This window comes from Poromitra crassiceps, assembly GCF_964638095.1.
Source record: "Poromitra crassiceps genome assembly, chromosome: 4".
Classification (NCBI taxonomy): Eukaryota; Metazoa; Chordata; class Actinopteri; order Beryciformes; family Melamphaidae; genus Poromitra; species Poromitra crassiceps.
Genome location: NC_139626.1, coordinates 71,322,281 through 71,340,820, shown reverse-complemented (window position 1 = coordinate 71,340,820; position 18,540 = coordinate 71,322,281). Strand labels below are relative to the sequence as shown.

Below are 18,540 nucleotides of genomic sequence, written 5' to 3'. Positions count from 1 at the left end.
AATTTAATTCAATGAAATTCTGAACTTCCATGTATTTTATTATAATAATAATAATTATTATTATTATTATTATTACAAATACAGGCTATTTTGGATGTATTTTAACGGGGATGTCTTTATTATTGTTGTTGTTATAGCATTGAATGAATTGTGATCAGAGGTGAAAGCTGAACTTCTGGTTGATGTTTCTTCTGCAGTTCGGTTCTCATCTCTCTGCTCCGAACCAAACCAGCTGATGACCTGTGTGAAGTCACCCAGGCTGGGGCAGCTGCAGTAACACACAGCATCCACCAGGGGGGCATCTTTCTCTTCTCTGCTTCAGTCCTTACAGTGTTATCATATAGACCTCTGTATTATGTAAGCTACAGGACTATTCATTCTTTCTGTAGGCTATTGCTAATGTTATTGCTAATTTCCAACTGTTGTGTTTATAGGTTATGTATTAATGTGTTTATGTTTATGTTTATGTTTATTAAGGATCCCCATTAGTCCACACCAAGGTGTAGGACTACTCTTCCTGGGGTCCAACACATAATATAAAAAGACAACATAAAGACATTGGAACAGTTACAATTGATCTATCAAACAACAGCTTGAACAAACAACTTCAGTTTACAACAAAAATATGCTCCAACTACAGAATACAACACAAACTAAAATAACTAACTAATTAACGAAAAAACTTAAATGAATGTCCTTATTCAAAGTTGCTTTTTTTTTTACTTCTTCTTGAAATTATATTTGTTACTAATCATAGTAATATTGCCAGGCAAACAGTTCCAATATTTAACAGCCCTATACATCACAGTTCTTTTTAGTGCATTGGTTCTAGGTAGAGGTAAAATTAATTTAGTGCTTGAGGTGTGTCTGGTTGAGTAGTTGTGTTTGGTGTCTATAGTTTTTAGCTCTTTCCTTATACAATGTGGTTTACCAGTTTTAACAATGTTGAATAAAAAAATTACAATACTGCATGTCAGCCTCTGTTCTACTCTCAACCAGGACAGTGCAGCATGCATCCACTCCACGCTGCTCCTAACAGAGCAGCGGAGAGCAAGGCGCGCCGCCCTGTTCTGGGTGTACTGAAGTTTCATCAGATCTTGTTTTGATGCACTTGACCAAACTGTTGGGCAATAGTCGAGGCGTGATAGGACTAAAGATTGTAATACTATTTTAACCGTTTTGTTATTCAACAGGTGTACACTCCTTCTAATCATTGAGATACCACTACTCATCTTAGACACTACATTATTAATATGAGTTGACCAACTCAACCGCTCATCAATTACTACACCCAACAATTTGGCCTCTCTGACTTGCTCAATAGCATCTCCATTCAACAGACATAATTTATTTTCATTTCTCAAGTTATTCCTAGAGGCTAGCGTGATACTCTTTGTTTTTTAAACATTTAACTTCAATTTGTTTTCACCAACCCATTTGGAAACCAGCATGAACTCATCCTGTAAAGATCTAGTAACCGACTCCACACTCTCCGAAGATACATACATTGTCGTGTCGTCTGCATAAATTTCCATGCTTGCCTTGTTTAATACATAAGGTAGATCATTAACAAAAATAGAATAGAGTAAAGGCCCCAAGCAACTCCCTTGTGGTACACCACATTGGAGGGTCTTCATTTCCGAAAGTGTTCCATTGAACAATACACATTGTTTTCTATTATCCAAATAACTATTCATTAACTTACTCGAAAACTCAGTGAAGTTGTATGTGTGTGCAAGTGTACATGTATGAGACATGTGTTCATTTATATAATGCATGTATGTTGGGTATAGTTTAACTATAAGCCCTTAAGGTGTCTGTTTTTATACCACCTGTGCATTGTGTATTATTGGATTTGTTCACCCCCCCCCCCAAATTGCATCTGGCTCCAGTACAACTCATATAAGCACAAAGTTTGCAATGGCTTACTTATAAATCAAATATAATAATGTGGTAAAATACCATATCTGGCAACACTTCCTTGTTTAACTGTGTCAATATCCTTCTCGTCCAGGAGACAGTCCTCACCAGATGAAGTGAATGAAGTAGCCTAAATAAGTTAAATCTAAAAATAAATTGTCAATCTATTGACCAGGTATCTGAGGTTAAATATCTTGGCTTGATGTTAGACACTCATCTAAAATTTGAGAAACATATACAAATGGTGAGTAGAGTAGCAAAGCAAACCTATGATTAGGAACGGTCTACCATTTTAAGCTGCAAATATCTACATGCACTCAATGATTTTCTCATACTTGAGTTATTGTGTAACTGCATGAAAGCTAGACTGACCGAACCAGACCTCTTAAGATTATATACAATCGTGCAATAACAAATCTTTACAGGAAGCCAATTAGGTTTCTCCATTGCCATGTCGTTGAGAATTTAAATATTTTAAGTTTTGATCATTTTATTAAATTTCGCTCACATAAAACTTATGTATTCATAATCAGGCTTCTTGTGTTCTCAGTGATATGGTGAAAGCTCTTGGGGTTTCTGGCACAACCACTAGGGGTGCTGTTGCAGGGAACTGCAAAGTGCCTTATTGCAAAACCTCCCTTGGACATACAGCTTTCTCTGTACAGGGGGTTAAACTGTGGAATTCATTACACACACATCTTAAACAAGATCATAATTGGGATTATTTTAAATGCAAACTAAAAGAGTTTCTGAAGAGCAATCAGCCATGTACTCATGAGTGACTTTGCCCTACCCTTGTGTGTGTGCCTGTGTGTGTAAACTCGCTGTTCTATTGATATCCATCTGTGTGTGTTCTACTATTCTCTGTTGTTTGTATTATATTGTATATTTGCTTTTAATAACATAGGGATAAACATAGCAAATTAGCTTAGGATATAAATGTTATGACATCAGACAGTTTCCTGTTTAAATGTTCTATATGTGTACCCAAATAAACATGAAATAAATAGATAAATAATGTTCTACATAGTAAATAGGATTAAAACAGAATTTGCACCCATGAAATTTCAGCAAGAAGTCTTTATCTGAAAAATATTGATTTCACAATGTTTTATACAGAGTTGTAAGCTAAGAAATATAAAAATAGAATTATATATGTGTGTGTATATATATATATATATATATATACAGTATATATATACTGTGTGTGTATATATATATATATATATATATATATATATATATATATATATACATATATATACTGTAGATATAGATTACTACCTGTTCATGTGGTTTAAACATTGCACTGGGTAAACATCACATTTCAACGATAGTGATTTTAATCTGGAAGCATGAAATAATATTGCATACAAAAATGTAAAAAAAGAAAAAAGATATGGGTCTCGTTTCCCGTTATGTGTCTCTATGTGCTGAAGATGTTATCTGTCATATGGGCTGAAGATGTTCTGTGTCTCTATGGGCTGAAGATGGGGTTTGAAAAGTTCATGTTTGCTTCTGGGTCTTCGTCTTCAGCCAAGTCTTCAGGACTGAGATCCTCTTCGAACATCCGCTGTAACAAGCCGTCCACCGTCCGATATCCTGTCAATAACACACCCACATTATCAATACTGATACCAATAACACACCCATTATCAATACTGATACCAGTCTTCCACAATCTTCAATAGACATTCTGTACTTCAGACCATTACAATTTGGACAGAGGAAGTTGTCATCTTCCAAAGAAAGAAACGCTTCAGACCGGAAGGAAGTTTGATGGTATTTGATATGGATGTAATGATACACTTAACTCACGATTCCATACGATTCTGAGTGAAAAAGATTCCCTTAATTATTCCGTAGACAAAAAACACAAAATACTGTATTTTTTCTTATCTTTTCTTTATCGAATTAAAGAATCCCTTTTTATTTCTGAGGTAGGGGGTAATTGCAAAACACAAACTTTGTAATGAATTTCCTTTTGTTGTAAAAAGAAAAACTGAAAAAAGCATCACAATTCATTTTTCATCTCACGGATTTCAATCTTCACACATTTGTAAAAAAAAATTAATGTCTCGCATGTATTGTTACATCCCTAGTATTCGACCTGTCTTTTCTTTTTCTTTTTTTTTGGGGGGGGGGGGGCTTTATTTATTTTTATATAGGACAGTAGGCAGACAGGAAAGGTGGGGAGAGAGAGAGGGGATGACATGCTGCAAAGGACCGCAGGTCGGATTCGAACCCGGGTCGGCCTCGCGAAGGGCCGAGCCTTCGTGGTATGCGTGCTACCAGGTGAGTCACCAGGACGGACGACCTGCCTTATTTCTTGACCAACTTTTAGACCTGCTGAAGTACCTACAGTACTGTAGTTTAAGTATCTACAGTAGTTGAAGTACCTACAGTACGCTAGTTGAAGTAGATACAGTATGGTAGTTGAAGTACCACAGTACAGTAGTTGAAGTACCTACAGTACGGTAGTTGAAGTATCTACAGTACAGTAGTTGTTTATGAAGGTAGTGAGGAAGGGAGATATGTCAGGTGAGATGGTTTGGAGGAGAGGAAGGGATAGGATCGAGGGGGCAGTATACACTTTATGTAATAAAACATCTAAAAGCATCAATCATATTATCATACAGTATGGGGGACCGTGGGACAAAATCCTATCAAATCCTACAGACACTAAGACAAATTCCTCGTATGTAACTTGCATAATGTGGCAATAAAAGTGATTCTGATTCTGATTCAAATAGGGGTCCGTGGTCAAATTTTTGTCATTTTAGGGGTCCTTCATGTGAAAAAAATTGAGTACCACTGAGCTAAACTGTGTTCTGTTTCTTACTTTTTGAAGCGATTTTAAACATCAGGGTGTGTTTCTTCTTTGCTGATTGGCCGGTTCCCAGGACGTTGTCGCTGGTTTCCATGGTATCCACCAGGTTGTTCTCTAGCTGTTCCCTGGGTGACAAAATAACAAATAAATCACCTACTCTGACAGGATGACACGCGTACAATAAGAAATACATTCAGTAGCATCCAAAATGGCTACCTCAAGACTGCAGTGCTTTTACGTAGCTGCTGGTTCTAGCTTTCTGTAGTGTATTTATATACATGTATAGATACAGTCAATGCTCTAGCTCTGTAAATGTGGCACTTTAAGGCAGGACTAAACCCCAAAACAAATTTTTTCCACTTTTAACCAATATATATGGCTTACAGTATGGGGTGGTGTGTGAAGAATTCTGGTCAGAATATCCATATTTGAGACCAAACGGTTACAATTAGGGATGCACGATAATTATCGGCCCGATAAATTATCGGCCAATATGGCCATTTGCGTTATTATTTATTATTCTGATAATGGCCTTTTTCCGATAAATTATCCGATAATAATCCTGCTTTATTTTTCGCCTCGGAAGCGGAGCTTTTGTTGTCGCACATTCGTGACATCACAGCTGCGACGCAAACATGGCTGCTGCCAGTGTCTTGCTGTTTTTCAGTTTCAGAATTATCAAGCTGCTGTAATTTGCAATCCATGTCCCACACAGGTTCCGAGAGGAGGGGAAACCTCTAAGCTGGCATTACGTTAAACCAAAGCTGGCGATGATGCAGCAGATAAGTTTGTTGTTATTGTTAGCGAGTTTTGTTAGCGAGTTAGCATTAGCTCGTCGTGCGGCCTACCCTGCAGGCTCGTCCGCTTGGCAGACAAAATGCTTGTGACATTTACAGTCTGGCTTGTGATCAAACAGCCCCGCAAAAGCACTTAATACACAGAGCTTGCGTAAACTTATAGAAACGAATGGAAACCCCTTTACCCGAAATGAAACATCCAGGGATTGTGTATTTAACTCGCAACCACTCGCTAACGTTAAGCTAACCGCGCTAGTTAGCGTTAGCTGCTGGACCATAGTGCTGGACAGAGCCATCTAACAGCCAATAATGAAAACAAAGGTGCAGTCGCGCACATTAGGCTACATAAAAAGCATCAGTCAGTCAACATAGGGTTCTTTTCTTTAATCTGGTGGCAGCATTTTTCAGTAAAAAGTGAAACCACACAGATGGTTTATAGTGGCTGCCCCATTCATTGGGCCCAGGCTACAATTCACTGAGAACTGGAACCCATGCAAAATTTTAACAGATCAGTATGACTATGCCTTTTGTCATTGTGTTTTATCTGCAGACTAAGCAGCTTGGCTTTCCGTTCTATAAAAGCCTTTATTTTTGTATTGACTATAATTGAGTGATACACTTTATTAAAACAATCATATTATATCAGAAGTTTGCTTTGTTTTGCGTTCACAGTGATGTCAGTTAGATTTGGTTAGGTCAGAGCTATGCTCACTACATCCATACATCTACCCTAACCCTTTTTTAACCCCAGGTGTGCATAAAATACAGGTTAAAAACTAAAAAGTATATATATATATATATTTTTTTTTTATTATAACAATTATCGGTTATATCGTATCGGTTATCGGCCAAGAAGAATATATTTATCGGATATCGTATCGGCTCTAAAAATCCATATCGTGCATCCCTAGTTACAATTGTACAAAATGCATAATTTTCACCAGGAAAAGTGCCCTCTATGGGTTGAAACCTTCTTTTTTTTGGGGCCCTCTAAAATGGCCGGTTCCTGGTTGTGTGTCACATCATGGCCAACTCCCACCTTTCCCACTCATGTGAAACATGTTTTTTTTTCATGTGATCATTACTGTAGTTCACGCCAGGAGAGTTGCAACATCTCCATTCACTCCAATGGACCCGTTTTTAGCGCAAGCCTTTCAACAACGCAAGGCATTATGGGTAATTGCTACTGTGGCTAATGCTAGCGGCTAACGTTAGTTATGTTACATGGCAGAAAAACGCCACTGAATTACCAAATTGATATAACTTTTAACCATTTCGAGTAACACCGTTTCCATACGGACCACCAGCGTTGGTTAGTTGTTTATAACGTGGCTATATTTATAACATTTTCTATATCTGATACACTCTGATATAAAGTTTTTCTCTATGCGGGGAAAAGTGTCATGGTAGCCATTTCCGGTTGGTTTTTCCGGTCTGAACCAATCAATTGTCTGACCACAGCCAAAGAGTGTCGTGAGACAAGAGGAGATGGTCTTCTGGTTCTTTCTTTCTTTTTTTTATCAAGCAGCATGCCGTTTTGCCAGAAATCTTGGGGTTTAGTCACCCTTTAAGTTCTAATAATTTTTGACTCATCAAAAGTAACCATGTAGATTCACACTATGAGATCAGTTTATCAGAATGATGCCTGTTTGGAAATCAGATTTTCATTTTTCGGAGATTGAGGAACCAGGGGCCAGCCGGTCATCTCAGCTGCTAGACTTCTCAATTGGGCAACGTACGGGGGAATATCCAATGAACTGATTTGCAGCTCTGTGGTGATTAGCTAATGTCTCCCGCCGTAGCATTGTTTTTCCCCCGATTTTCTCCCCAATTGTAATTGGCCAATTTTTCATAGACTAGCACCATGCTTCCTCCGAGACATGCGCAGTAGCCAGCCGCTTCTTTTCACCAGACAGCGGGAGCTTCACCGGTAGGACGTAGCACGTGGGAGGATCACGCTATTCCCACCAGTCCCCTTCCCTCCGAACAGGTGCCCCGCCCGACCAGAGGAGGCGCTAGTGCAGCGACCAGGACAAATACCCTCAATCCAGTTTCCCACCCGCAGACACCAGCCAATGCCAGTGCCTATATGGACGCCCGACCAAGCCGGAGGTAACACGACACCCATTAAAACTGATAACGCTAGCTGGAGTAAAACACATATTTCTGAACTTACCACTTCAGTCCTAACGTTACTTCCTCACCCACATTTCTCCAAGCCCTCTCCTTTTTTACTGTGGTCTTATGACACATCAAACTGTAGTAAAAGTAGCTCGACCGCCCTAACCATACAATGGTCCTAACATTACGCAACTGTTACTATTCCCGAACACACATACGCAAGGCTGTGATGAGGAGAGCTGCCACTGACGTCTGACGGCTTGAGACTGGCTGTCACAGCTGTCAATCACCCCTTTTTATATTGTCAAATAACTACTTAAAAACAAACTGATCAGAAAAATGAGCACTTGAACATACAGAAGTACCTAAAATGATAGAAACCACCTATCAGATAAAAATTTACCTGATGTGTATTTTGTTTAGTTTGGCTCATTTCCCATCCACTAACATGGTGGAGGCGGGACTTGTGACCTACTGTATACCGGGACCGACCACCAGGGTGGCGATCTAAGATGCTTTGGCCTCACTTCTAGAGAACTCATATCCTGTCCATTCTTTTTACAGTCTCCGACCTACGTGCGTTCGAGCTTCAATCATGGCTTCAAGTCGCAAAACCATGGATGCTAATAGCATCAGCTATTAGACAGCTAACAGCTAAGAACATTAACATTTAAATTGTATGGGTTTAACCAACCACTGTATTCAGGCGCGGACTGCATAATCTGGCACGTCGGGCAAATGCCCGGTGGCCTGGCCTGGCCTGCAAAACAAAAAACTTTTTTTTTTTTTTTTTTTTGTGCCCGCAGTCAGGCCACTCACTGAACAGCAGGCCAGCCGCCGCCTACTGGTTTACTAGTGGTTTTATTACTTTATTAGTTAGTCTGAAGTAATAATTACACGTCAGGGTTAGTGGGTGCATCTCATTGTAAAATTGGACTCGGCCTGAATTGGGCTTCAAACGGCCCAAATTGGGCTTCAAACGGCCCAAATCTGGCTTCAAACAACCCAAATTGGGCTTTAAATGGCCCAAATTGGGCTTCAAACGGCCCAAATCTGGCTTCAAACGGCCCAAATTGAGCTTCAAACGGCTAAAATTGGGTTTCAAACGGCCCAAATTTTTCGCCGATAACCTTCGGTCGCCGGCACGCGCGTCGTCCCGTATCAGCGTGGCCTGCTTGGTATCTAATGCCCGGCCTGAATTATGATCCCAGTCCGCCCCTGACTGTATTGGTATGCTGATTGGTCTGGAAGGATATTGTACTCATAATCCTTTCCAAAAAATTAGAATATCATGGAAATACCATGGATAACCGTGGGCTTCAGCGGATTGTCAAGCAAAGACGATTAAAAAATTTGGCCATGGGTCAGATTCGACCCCGGGTCGGCCGTGCGGAGGACTAAGCCTTATTGGTACTGTACGCGTTCTACCAGGTGAATGAATGAACCTTTATTGCCCCTCAGGGAATTTGCTCGGCACAGAGAGAGCCCAAAAGAACATGAACATGACAGACAGGCACACATATAATACAAACATGAGCATAATATACATACATCATAAAAAAGCATCACATTGCATAACCAATCAAAAGCACCAGGTGCATGATCAATAAGGGCTAAAAAATCTAAACCAAAAAAATTTAAACTTGTTAACACATTCACTGCCAACAGTTTTCCAATCAGTAGGTAGCTTCTGCCAAGGTTTTTTTTTGAGGATTCTGGCTCATCTTTCAAGAGCCTAGTCCTAGCCTTTCTGCTAGGACTTTGTGAACACAAAATATCTCAAAAGAACTAATAGAATGTGTGCTTTCTCTGTCTAAAATAGTTAGTTTTTATCATGTTCTGTTATGTAGGCATTAGCAGTTGAATACAGCATGGTTTCAGAGATTTTCAGAGAGTTTTGAGATAAATGGATTTTTAGAACCACCTCACGTGCCTGTGATTATGGGTGCCCTTGGGCAAGTGTGTATACTGTATTGTGTTTGTGTGTGTGTGTGTGTGTGTGTGTGTGTGTGTGTGTGTGCGTACACTTATTCCACGGTAAGCATAAGCTAAGAGAGAGAGAGAGAAATAAAGAGAGAGAGAGAGAGAGAGACTAAACTACCGTAATAGTTTAGTCCAATATAACAGCACCCCCCCCCCCCCTCTCCTGCAAACTCCTCCCCTCCGTGTGTGTTTCTCTGGGGCTCTGCAGGCAGAGTGTATGCCAGGCGAGTCTCTGCCGCCTAGATGGCGTTTCTGGGGTTTCCTTGGCGTGTCTGCGAGCTGGGATGTGAGCTGGGATGAGAGCTGGGATGAAGCTGCATGCGATTCTGGGCTTTTGAGCTTTCTGCTGCGTGTGTTGCACCCAGAGTGTATTTTAGGAATCCCCCATGTTGTGCGCCAGCTCCAGCGCGAAAGCGAAAGCGTTTTCCTCACGCTTTTTTCTGCTGTTTTTGCTCGGGTTTCTCTAGTCTGGAGAGCACTGTCGCCACTTAGTGGGTCGGTGGAATGGGTTGTACACGTTCGGTGGCTCCCATTTTTTTTTTTTTTGTGATTAAATTTTTATTCAATTTTGTCAAATGAAGATCATTACAGTGGTACTATAAATAGTACAAGGAGTCATATGCATACATACAGCAATTGACAGGCTATATTTATATCACCAATGCCTTGCAAAGAAAAAATTAAAAATACATGTTAGGAGTAAGGAGAGAAAAAAAAAAAAAAACTTAAGGGAAACAGACAAACAAAACAATAATGAAAAAAAAAAAGTACAAGTACAATAAAATTATGGACACTAGAAATGTGTATATGTGTAGATCTTATATCCTATCAGAGTGACACCTTAGATCTGAACAAGAGACTCTGGGTTTGAAAGATAGCCAATAAGGATGTCCCAGGCCTCTACAGTTGATGCCCGCGCTTTATGAGTTACAGCCAACGATCTTTCTATGAGGGCAATGTTCCTTAAATGATTCAACCATTCTTTTGCTGATGGAGGGTCGGGGGTGAACCATGAGTGAATTATGGTCTTTTTGGCGGCAGTTAAGCCTGCGAAAATAATTTTCCTAAAGGCTAACGTGGTATTATCACTAAGAATAGAATCATCATTGAAAAGAAATAACATAGGTTGTTTAGGAATTGGGAATTTCAGAATATTCTCAAGGCTCTCCGCCACCTTGGACCAAAGGTTACAAACAGAAGGACATTCCCAGAAAACATGAAGATATGTTCCAACCGTGTTCTGGTTACATTTAATGCAGTTTGGGCTATCTGTAAGCTTCATCTTGAAGCGCCTGTATGGTGTAGCATAAAATTTATGAACAAATTTGTAATGAATGAGCTGATGTGCCGGGTTTTTTGATGAGATGAAGATGTTTGTCCAAATATTGTCCCAGTCAAGCGGAGGGTCCTGTCCCTCGAGGTCCCGATTCCAGGAGGTAATCACCCCCAGAGTTATGCAGTTTTTAGAGATTAAATCATTATAGATCTTGGACACCAGTCCAGTGGAGGATGTTTGAGGGCTAATCCAGGTGTTCAATGGATGAGAGGGTAAAGGTGCATTCCACGGCACTCCATGGGCACGAATTGCTGATTTCAATTGCAAGTACAGGAACCAGGAAAATCCAGGAAGGGAATAAGTCTCTTTGAGTTTTTGGAATGAGAGTAGTCCATTCTCATCATACAGATCCTGAAGGCTGTGGATCCCCTTAGAGGCCCAGCTATCTTTGAAGTATGGACCAAAATTCTGAAGTAGATTATAGTTGTACCAAATTGGGGAACGAACACAGAGTTTGACATTACAACCCATATATTTCTGTACATCAAACCAAGTTTGTAAAGAGCTACCTATAATTGGACCAAACATTCTGCTTGCTGATCTAGGTTTTACTCCACAGAGCAGTACATCCACCAATCTGTGTGGTTTTACCAGTTCCTGCTCTATCTGGCGCCAAGGTGTAACCGCTTCCTCGTCACACCAAGTTGTCAGTGACTTTATCTGGAATGACCAATAATATAATTTAAAATCAGGTAAACCCAAACCTCCAGAGGCTTTTGAGCGTTGAAGTGTAGACAACCGAATACGAGGTCTTTTGCCATCCCAAATGAATTTAGAAGTCAAAGAATGTAAGTCATCAAAATATTTAGCTGGTGGAGGTATAGGGATCATAGAAAATAAAAAATTTAATCTACCAAGAACATTCATCTTCATTATTGCAATCCTGCCTTGTAGGGACATTTTAAGTTTAGACCATCTCTGAATATCAGATGAAATTTCCAGTTTGAGTTTGTCATAATTTATTCGTGATATATCAGAAAAGTTGGTTATCTTCAAACCTAAGTATGTAAAAGCAGTGTTATGCCACTCAATGTGTGGAATGACTGGTAATGCCAAGTGTTTTGCTGATGTGTTCAGAGGAACCAGAAGAGACTTATCCCAGTTAATCTTATAACCAGAGAATTGACTGAACTGTGTAAAAACTTGTAGTATTTGAGGCAAAGAATGGGAGATATTGGTAAAGTAACACGTCATCAGCATAAAGAGAAATTTTATGTTGTGTACCTTGTATACTGATAGGTGAAATGTGGGGATTTAGTCTAATTGCTTGAGCTAATGCTTCCAGTGATAGCGCAAAGAGCGAGCTGGATAGCGGGCAGCCTTGACGAGAACCACGTTGTAGGGGGAGTGTTTTAGACAGGATATTGCCTGTTTGCACAACTGCACAAGGGTTAGTATAAAGTGTTTTAATCATGGATATAAAATTTCTGCCAAATCCAAATTCCTCTAGAGCCACAGATATTCCCAACTCACCCTATCAAAGGCTTTTTGCGCATCCAGGCTGAATACAGCTGCAGGTTGGGCATCTGATTCAGATTCATATTTTTATAGGAGACGTAGGGGGCTTTGATCCACGTCCCACCGTCGAATTTTTTTTTTTTTTTTTTTTGACGAGATAACTCGTCGACGGCAGTGAACGTGTTAAGCAGCTGAATGCTGCGTGGAACAAAGGATGTAATGCCTCGTTTCGTTCTCATCTTAGGCATACAGTACCTTCGTCCTGAAGGTAAGAGTGCATACTCAGACCATAGAGGGTGCTGTGGATCATCTAGGATCTTTTGTGCCAATTTCCTGGTGTACTGGTCTGACATGTTAGTAATATTGCACATTGGTATATGTACTCCGGTTATCTTACCTCCCAATTTGGCAACCCTGTCTAATTTATTCTTGTTCTGTACACTTAGTGCTCCACCCCAACACTGAATACAGAAGGTCAGCACACTCTGGATGCAGGTCTTATAGAACAGTATCTGCAAAGTTCTGTCCATTTTAAAACTTCCAAGTTTCCTTCAGAAGTAGAGACGTTGTTGAGCCTTTGCAGACCTGGCATTGGTATTGGCATTCCATGTCAGTTTACTGTCAACAATAGTGCCCAGGTACTTTACTTGTACTCCTGTACTATTTCAATGGGTGAATTATTCACCTTCACGGGGGACAGAGAAACAGGGTTTCGTCTAAAATCAAACCATTTCTTTAGTCTTTTTTGTGTTTAAAATCAGTGAATTATCTGAGCACCAGTTATAGAAGTGGTCGATCACGGCTCTATAACTGGTCTCATCGTCGGTTAAAAGGCCGATCAGAGCCACATCATCCGCAAATTTTATCATTGTACAATAATTCTGATGACTAATCAAGTCATTAATATACAATATGAACAACAGAAGCGAGAAGACGCAACCTTGTGGCACCCCGGTCTGAGTGCTGATGAAAGATGATTGTCCCCCATGGACATGGACATACTGTTGCCTCTCAGTAAGGAAGTTGTGTATCCACCTTATGAGGATGTGATTTACACCCATACTGCCCAGCTTCTCTGCCAGTCTGTCTACCTGGACAGTGTTGAAGGCAGATGAGAAGTCAGCAAACAGTATACGCACATAAGATGACGGGGTTTCCAGATGTTTGTAAACTTGGTTCATAAGTGTTACTGTTGCATCCTCCACGCCCCTCTTTGCTCTGTATGCAAATTGTAGAGCGTCCATGTGACCACTAGTTTCCGATTTTAAGTGAGATAAAACAATTCGCTCAAAGCATTTCATTGCAACTGGAGTCAGAGCTATCGGTCTGAACTCATTTAGTTCAGTGGGCTTTGACTTTTTAGGCAGTGGGATAATTTTAGACATTTTCCATGACCTTGGAATTACTTGAGAGTCCAGTGAGGCCTGAAAGCGTCTGGTAAATACAGGGGTTAACTGTTCGCAGCACTTCTGCAGCACGTTTCCATCCATTCCATCAGGCCGGATGGTGTTTATCTGGTAGAGAGTGCACCGCACTTCCTCCGATGTTACACGTATTGGTGTGCCACCCTCTGTCCAGTCCCCCTTGGGCTCACATGGTCTGTCAGTCTCATAACGTGCAAAGAAGCTATTTAGGTTGTTGGCGTCCTCTATTGTTTGTGCAGAGTTGGTCCGCTGCGGGTTCATCCAAACCATTGTTTTTATTCCGTGCGTCATTATCCTTGAGTAGTTGCTCCACTTTAATCTTGTAGTCCCTCTTTGCTTGGTTTATTTGCGTCTGTATTTCTCTCTGGATTAGTTTTCCTGTGTGTCTGTCATTCGTTTTAAAAGCGTCTTCTTTTTCAATAAGAAGGTTTTTTATATCAGAAGTGACCCAGGGTTTAGTATTTGCATACATTTTTGTTTGTTTGGTAGGGATCACATTATCTACACAGAAGTTTATATAAGAAGTAACCACTTCTGTATATTTATCTATATCTGGGCTACCCTATATCTTATATCTTATATCTGGTTGCCTTGTAGCCAGCTTTAATATTGCCATAGCATAGATCAATAGTTTTTGATCCTCTAGTGTAGCACTTGACATATTGCTGATAGTGTGGCAGCGCCGAGGCTAATGAACAGCCATTAAAGTCGCCCAATATTAATTTTGGTGCGTCTGGAGAGATAGCTTCTAAATCCTGGACGTGATGGTAGATCGTTTCTGTTGCCATCTTCTAATTTGCGTCTGGGGGGATGTAAACGATCGTCCCGTGGCAAATATGTGGGTCTCAGTGAAACTGAGAGGAGTTCAACGTTAGGTGTATTTACGGCGTGTCTCACTGTATAGTTTTTACACCATTTGCTGTTAATGTACAGACACACGCCCCCTCCAATCATCTTCCCAGTGTCCCGTCGGTCTCTATCGAGAGTGTCACCGTCTATTGAGGGGTTCAGCCAAGTCTCAGAAAAACATAAAAGGCAGCTGTCTCTATACTCGTACAGGTATTGTACGGACCCGTGAAGTTCATCAATCTTATTCCTCCAAGATCTCACGTTGGATAATATTATCGTTGGGAGAGGAGGTTTTGGACAAATTTCACGGCGCCTCCAAAAGATGTGTGTACTGGCTGCCATGCACATGTGTGCATGCATGGTGTGTCGTCTGTGACTAAATAAAGACGGGGTTTGTCCATCTGCTATCTTCTTCTGAGAAAAAAAAAAAAAAAAAAACTGTCTAAAACCACCAATGAGGAATAACAATTTATTCGAGTTCTGAGTTTAGGTCAGGAATCTGAGAATAAAGTCATAATTCTGAAAATATTAGAATTCTGAGTGTAATGTCAGAATTCTGAAAAAAACTAAAGAAAACAGAATTTTGAGGGGAAAAAGTCAGAATTCTGAGATTAAGGTGAGAGTTCTGAGAATAAAGTCACATTTCTCAGATTTAAGTCAGAATTCTGAGGGAGGAAAAGTCAGCATTCTGATTTTAATGTCAGAATTCCCACGTCGGATGCTGTTGGCACTGGCAGTGGGGGTATGTCTCCCCATGTCTTCGGTGCCTAGTGGTGGGCTATCTGGTGAAAAGGGCGTTTATGTGTGTTGTCTGCATGTTCTCCCCGTGCTCCCCTGGGGTTTCCATCAATATGGACCCCCCTAAAAACATGCAGAAGATGGTCATCTGACCAGCGGTGCTTCACTCCTGGCCTGACCATGGAGGAGGACGAGCCAGGATGGGTCAAACACGGAGGACAAATTTCACAGTCCCTTCAAAAAGCGTGTGTGTGTGTGTGTGTGTGTACTGGCTGCCGTGCACGTGTGTGCATGCGTGGTGTCTGTGACAAAATAAAGCTGTGGTTTGTCTCTCTTAAGAAGAGCCTGACTGTGGGGAAGTGGTTTTCAGCCTAGCTTTTCTTAGTAGCTCCTCTGTGAACAGGTTTCCTTTGACGGCACAAAATGCTTCAACTGAACTTGCACCGACTGCAAGAACAATACGCTTATTTCACTCCACATATCCTCACATAGTCTGACTGCATGGTGCCAGGCTGCAGGTATCAGTTCTGCCATTGGCCGACTATTTCAGTCGGCAAGTGGAAGAAAATCCCTTTCCGCTGCCTGCAAGCTCTGCCATTGGCTCTGACCATTAAGTCGGTCCGCCGCTGAGAAACAACAACAATGTGCTAGCGCGTCGCTACATGCTGAAATTGTAAAGTTTTGACGGAGATTTGGATTGTGCAATAAAGCAGGCCTGCTTGGTACTTTCGGTGGATGGTTCTAAAAGGTAACAGAGCCTTTTTTCCACGCTGGTCCAGAGTGAGAGTAAAGAGCAGCCAGACTCTCTCCTGCACGCACGGGTACAGCGTGAAATAGAGAGAGTCTGGCAAGCGAGACTAATCCTCACGAAACGCTTTGTATGATATCTTATGAAAAGTTTTCCTTCCAACAAATGTCCAGCAACACGAGTGATCAGTGCGCCCCTGCAAGCCCTGCCCCATGTACCACGGCCGCTTTGAAAACGTTGACTCGTTGACGTTGAAAGTCCCAAAAGCTGGTTGTTACGGTTATGGTTAGGCAAGTAAAACAACTAAGTTAAGGTTATGGTTAAGGTTTGGTCATGGTTAAATAAGAAAAACATTCTTTAAAAATGTAAATGTGGCTTACGCAGGTAGTCGAATCCCGGTCTCCCAGCATATGCCCACCCGCCACCCCCTTTCTCTAGCACATGCTTCCTCTGATACATGTGCAGTCACCAGCCGCTTCTTTTCACCCTTGACCGCAAAGAGTCTCACCGGTAGTGTGTGGGAGGATCACGCTATTCCTCCCAGTTCCCCTCACCTCCAAACAGTCGCCCCCGACCGACCAGAGAAGGCGCTAGTGCAGTGACCAGGACACATACCCTTCATGCGGCTTCCCACCCGCAGACATGGCCAATTGTGCCTGTATGGACACCGGACCAAGCTGGAGGTAACATGGGAGCTATTATATTGTAGGCTACAATATACCAGGTATTAGTAGATTTTGTAGCCTATGGGCCCTATCGTTTGCACACCTCTTATGCTATCTTCCCTGCTTTTTAAGCTATCGTCTGCCTCCACCATCCACTTTTGTGGTGGAATCTAAGCGCAGACACAGGTGTAGGCGTGGCCCAGGCGTGTCGTGCACCTCTTATCCTATCATCTGCCTCCCGCAAGTGTCATTTTGCGCTCTGGCGAAGATACCATCGCCATGTTCCGAGCGTAAACAGAGGTTTGGGCGTTGCCCGTGCAAAACTAGGCGTTCCGGCGCAATGTGTTAGAAAAAAGGGCCTTGGGTGCTCTCAATTTTAATGCCACCTAATAGCAGGTCTTAGGGACTGTTGGTTATTTATGAGAGGGGGGGGTATGGTGCAGGGGCGACTTTGTTTTCGTTTTTTTCCTTCACCCTCCCCAGATCTATAAATATTTTTCCATGTCCCTCCCTGAGTGACTGGAGATAAATGCATGACCCTCCATAAATAACCACACTTTATCATATTCACATCAAAGGTAGTATTGAAGAAAATATGACCTTTTCCGATGATTTGGCTACGTTTGATAGCGCCCTATGACATCGGGGGAGAGAGGGGGCGGGGGGCATATAACGTTTAGTAGGCTACCCAGCCCAATAACTGCCTCATCTCCTAGCTATAAAGCCTACAGTAGCCTAGCCAGGGCCGGCGCGTGCCATTCTGCCGCTCTAGGCGAGAACAAATTATGCCGCCCCCAATTGGCAACACCATACCAGCATCAAAGTATGCATGACGCAATATGCAGGCATTTTGCACATCCATATAGCCTACCTACAAAAATAACGCGCCACAGGTCTGCATAATAACTCCAATAACCACAGGCAGTCATGATACAGCACAGATATTTTCCAAATAATCACATTTTTCAGACCCTCAAACTATGCAAATCTCTCTTATCTACCACTTTCTCATGTGCATAAAACACGGAATGTGCGCACGGCGGCGCAACCACAGTAATATAAGACTCACAATGTATTTAGCCTATAGCCTATATCATCAGCAGATTCACAACTTAACAAAGGCGAGTTGTTGTTACGAGCTGTTGGCAAATAAAGCTTGTTTACCTTTCAGAAGTGGACACCAGCTGCGTCAGCAAAGGTCTTTAAATAAATCCAATCATCCTCTATTAGGATTCTCTCTGCCAGTTCATTTTATATGGAGATTGTTGCCAGTCCATTAAGTCTGTCTTGTTTCATTGTAGGCTACTACTGCAGAGGTAGTTTCAACTTTGAGAAACTTCAGATATTGTATCTTGGAATTTTGGTCTCTCCAATGAATGGGCAGGCAAAGTGCGCACTGCGCACCGCACAGGGAAACAGATTGTTTTGGAACCCAGAAACAACGTTAGAAATATCGCGCTAATTTACTGATTATACTAATACTGGTACACACATATGAGCACATGGCCTAGGCTACCTTAACCCAAAGTTAATGATGTAAATTAGTCTACTTGTAGGCTACCGGTATGTCCCTTTTCCTCATTCAAGCGGGATGGAGAAGACATGATGACCCGCCCTCCTCTGCCTCTGATTGGCTAGTAGTAGTGCTTGTTTAGGCATGAGGAGTGATGA

At 41.5% G+C, this 18,540-nt stretch overlaps 1 protein-coding gene across 1 annotated transcript in view; it reads right to left on the bottom strand.

Annotated features, from left to right (window-relative positions):
- Positions 1-3,193: 3,193 nt before the first annotated feature.
- tpcn3 (two pore segment channel 3) overlaps positions 3,194-18,540 on the bottom strand; it is a 120,601-nt gene continuing 105,254 nt past the window's right edge. The window contains exons 18-19 of the mRNA XM_083634891.1: positions 4,763-4,875; positions 3,194-3,522 (exon numbers count right to left, since the gene is read on the bottom strand). Of these exons, the coding sequence (XP_083491017.1) occupies positions 3,398-3,522; positions 4,763-4,875 (238 nt within the window). The 3' untranslated portion in view covers positions 3,194-3,397. The remainder of the gene's footprint in view (positions 3,523-4,762; positions 4,876-18,540) is intronic.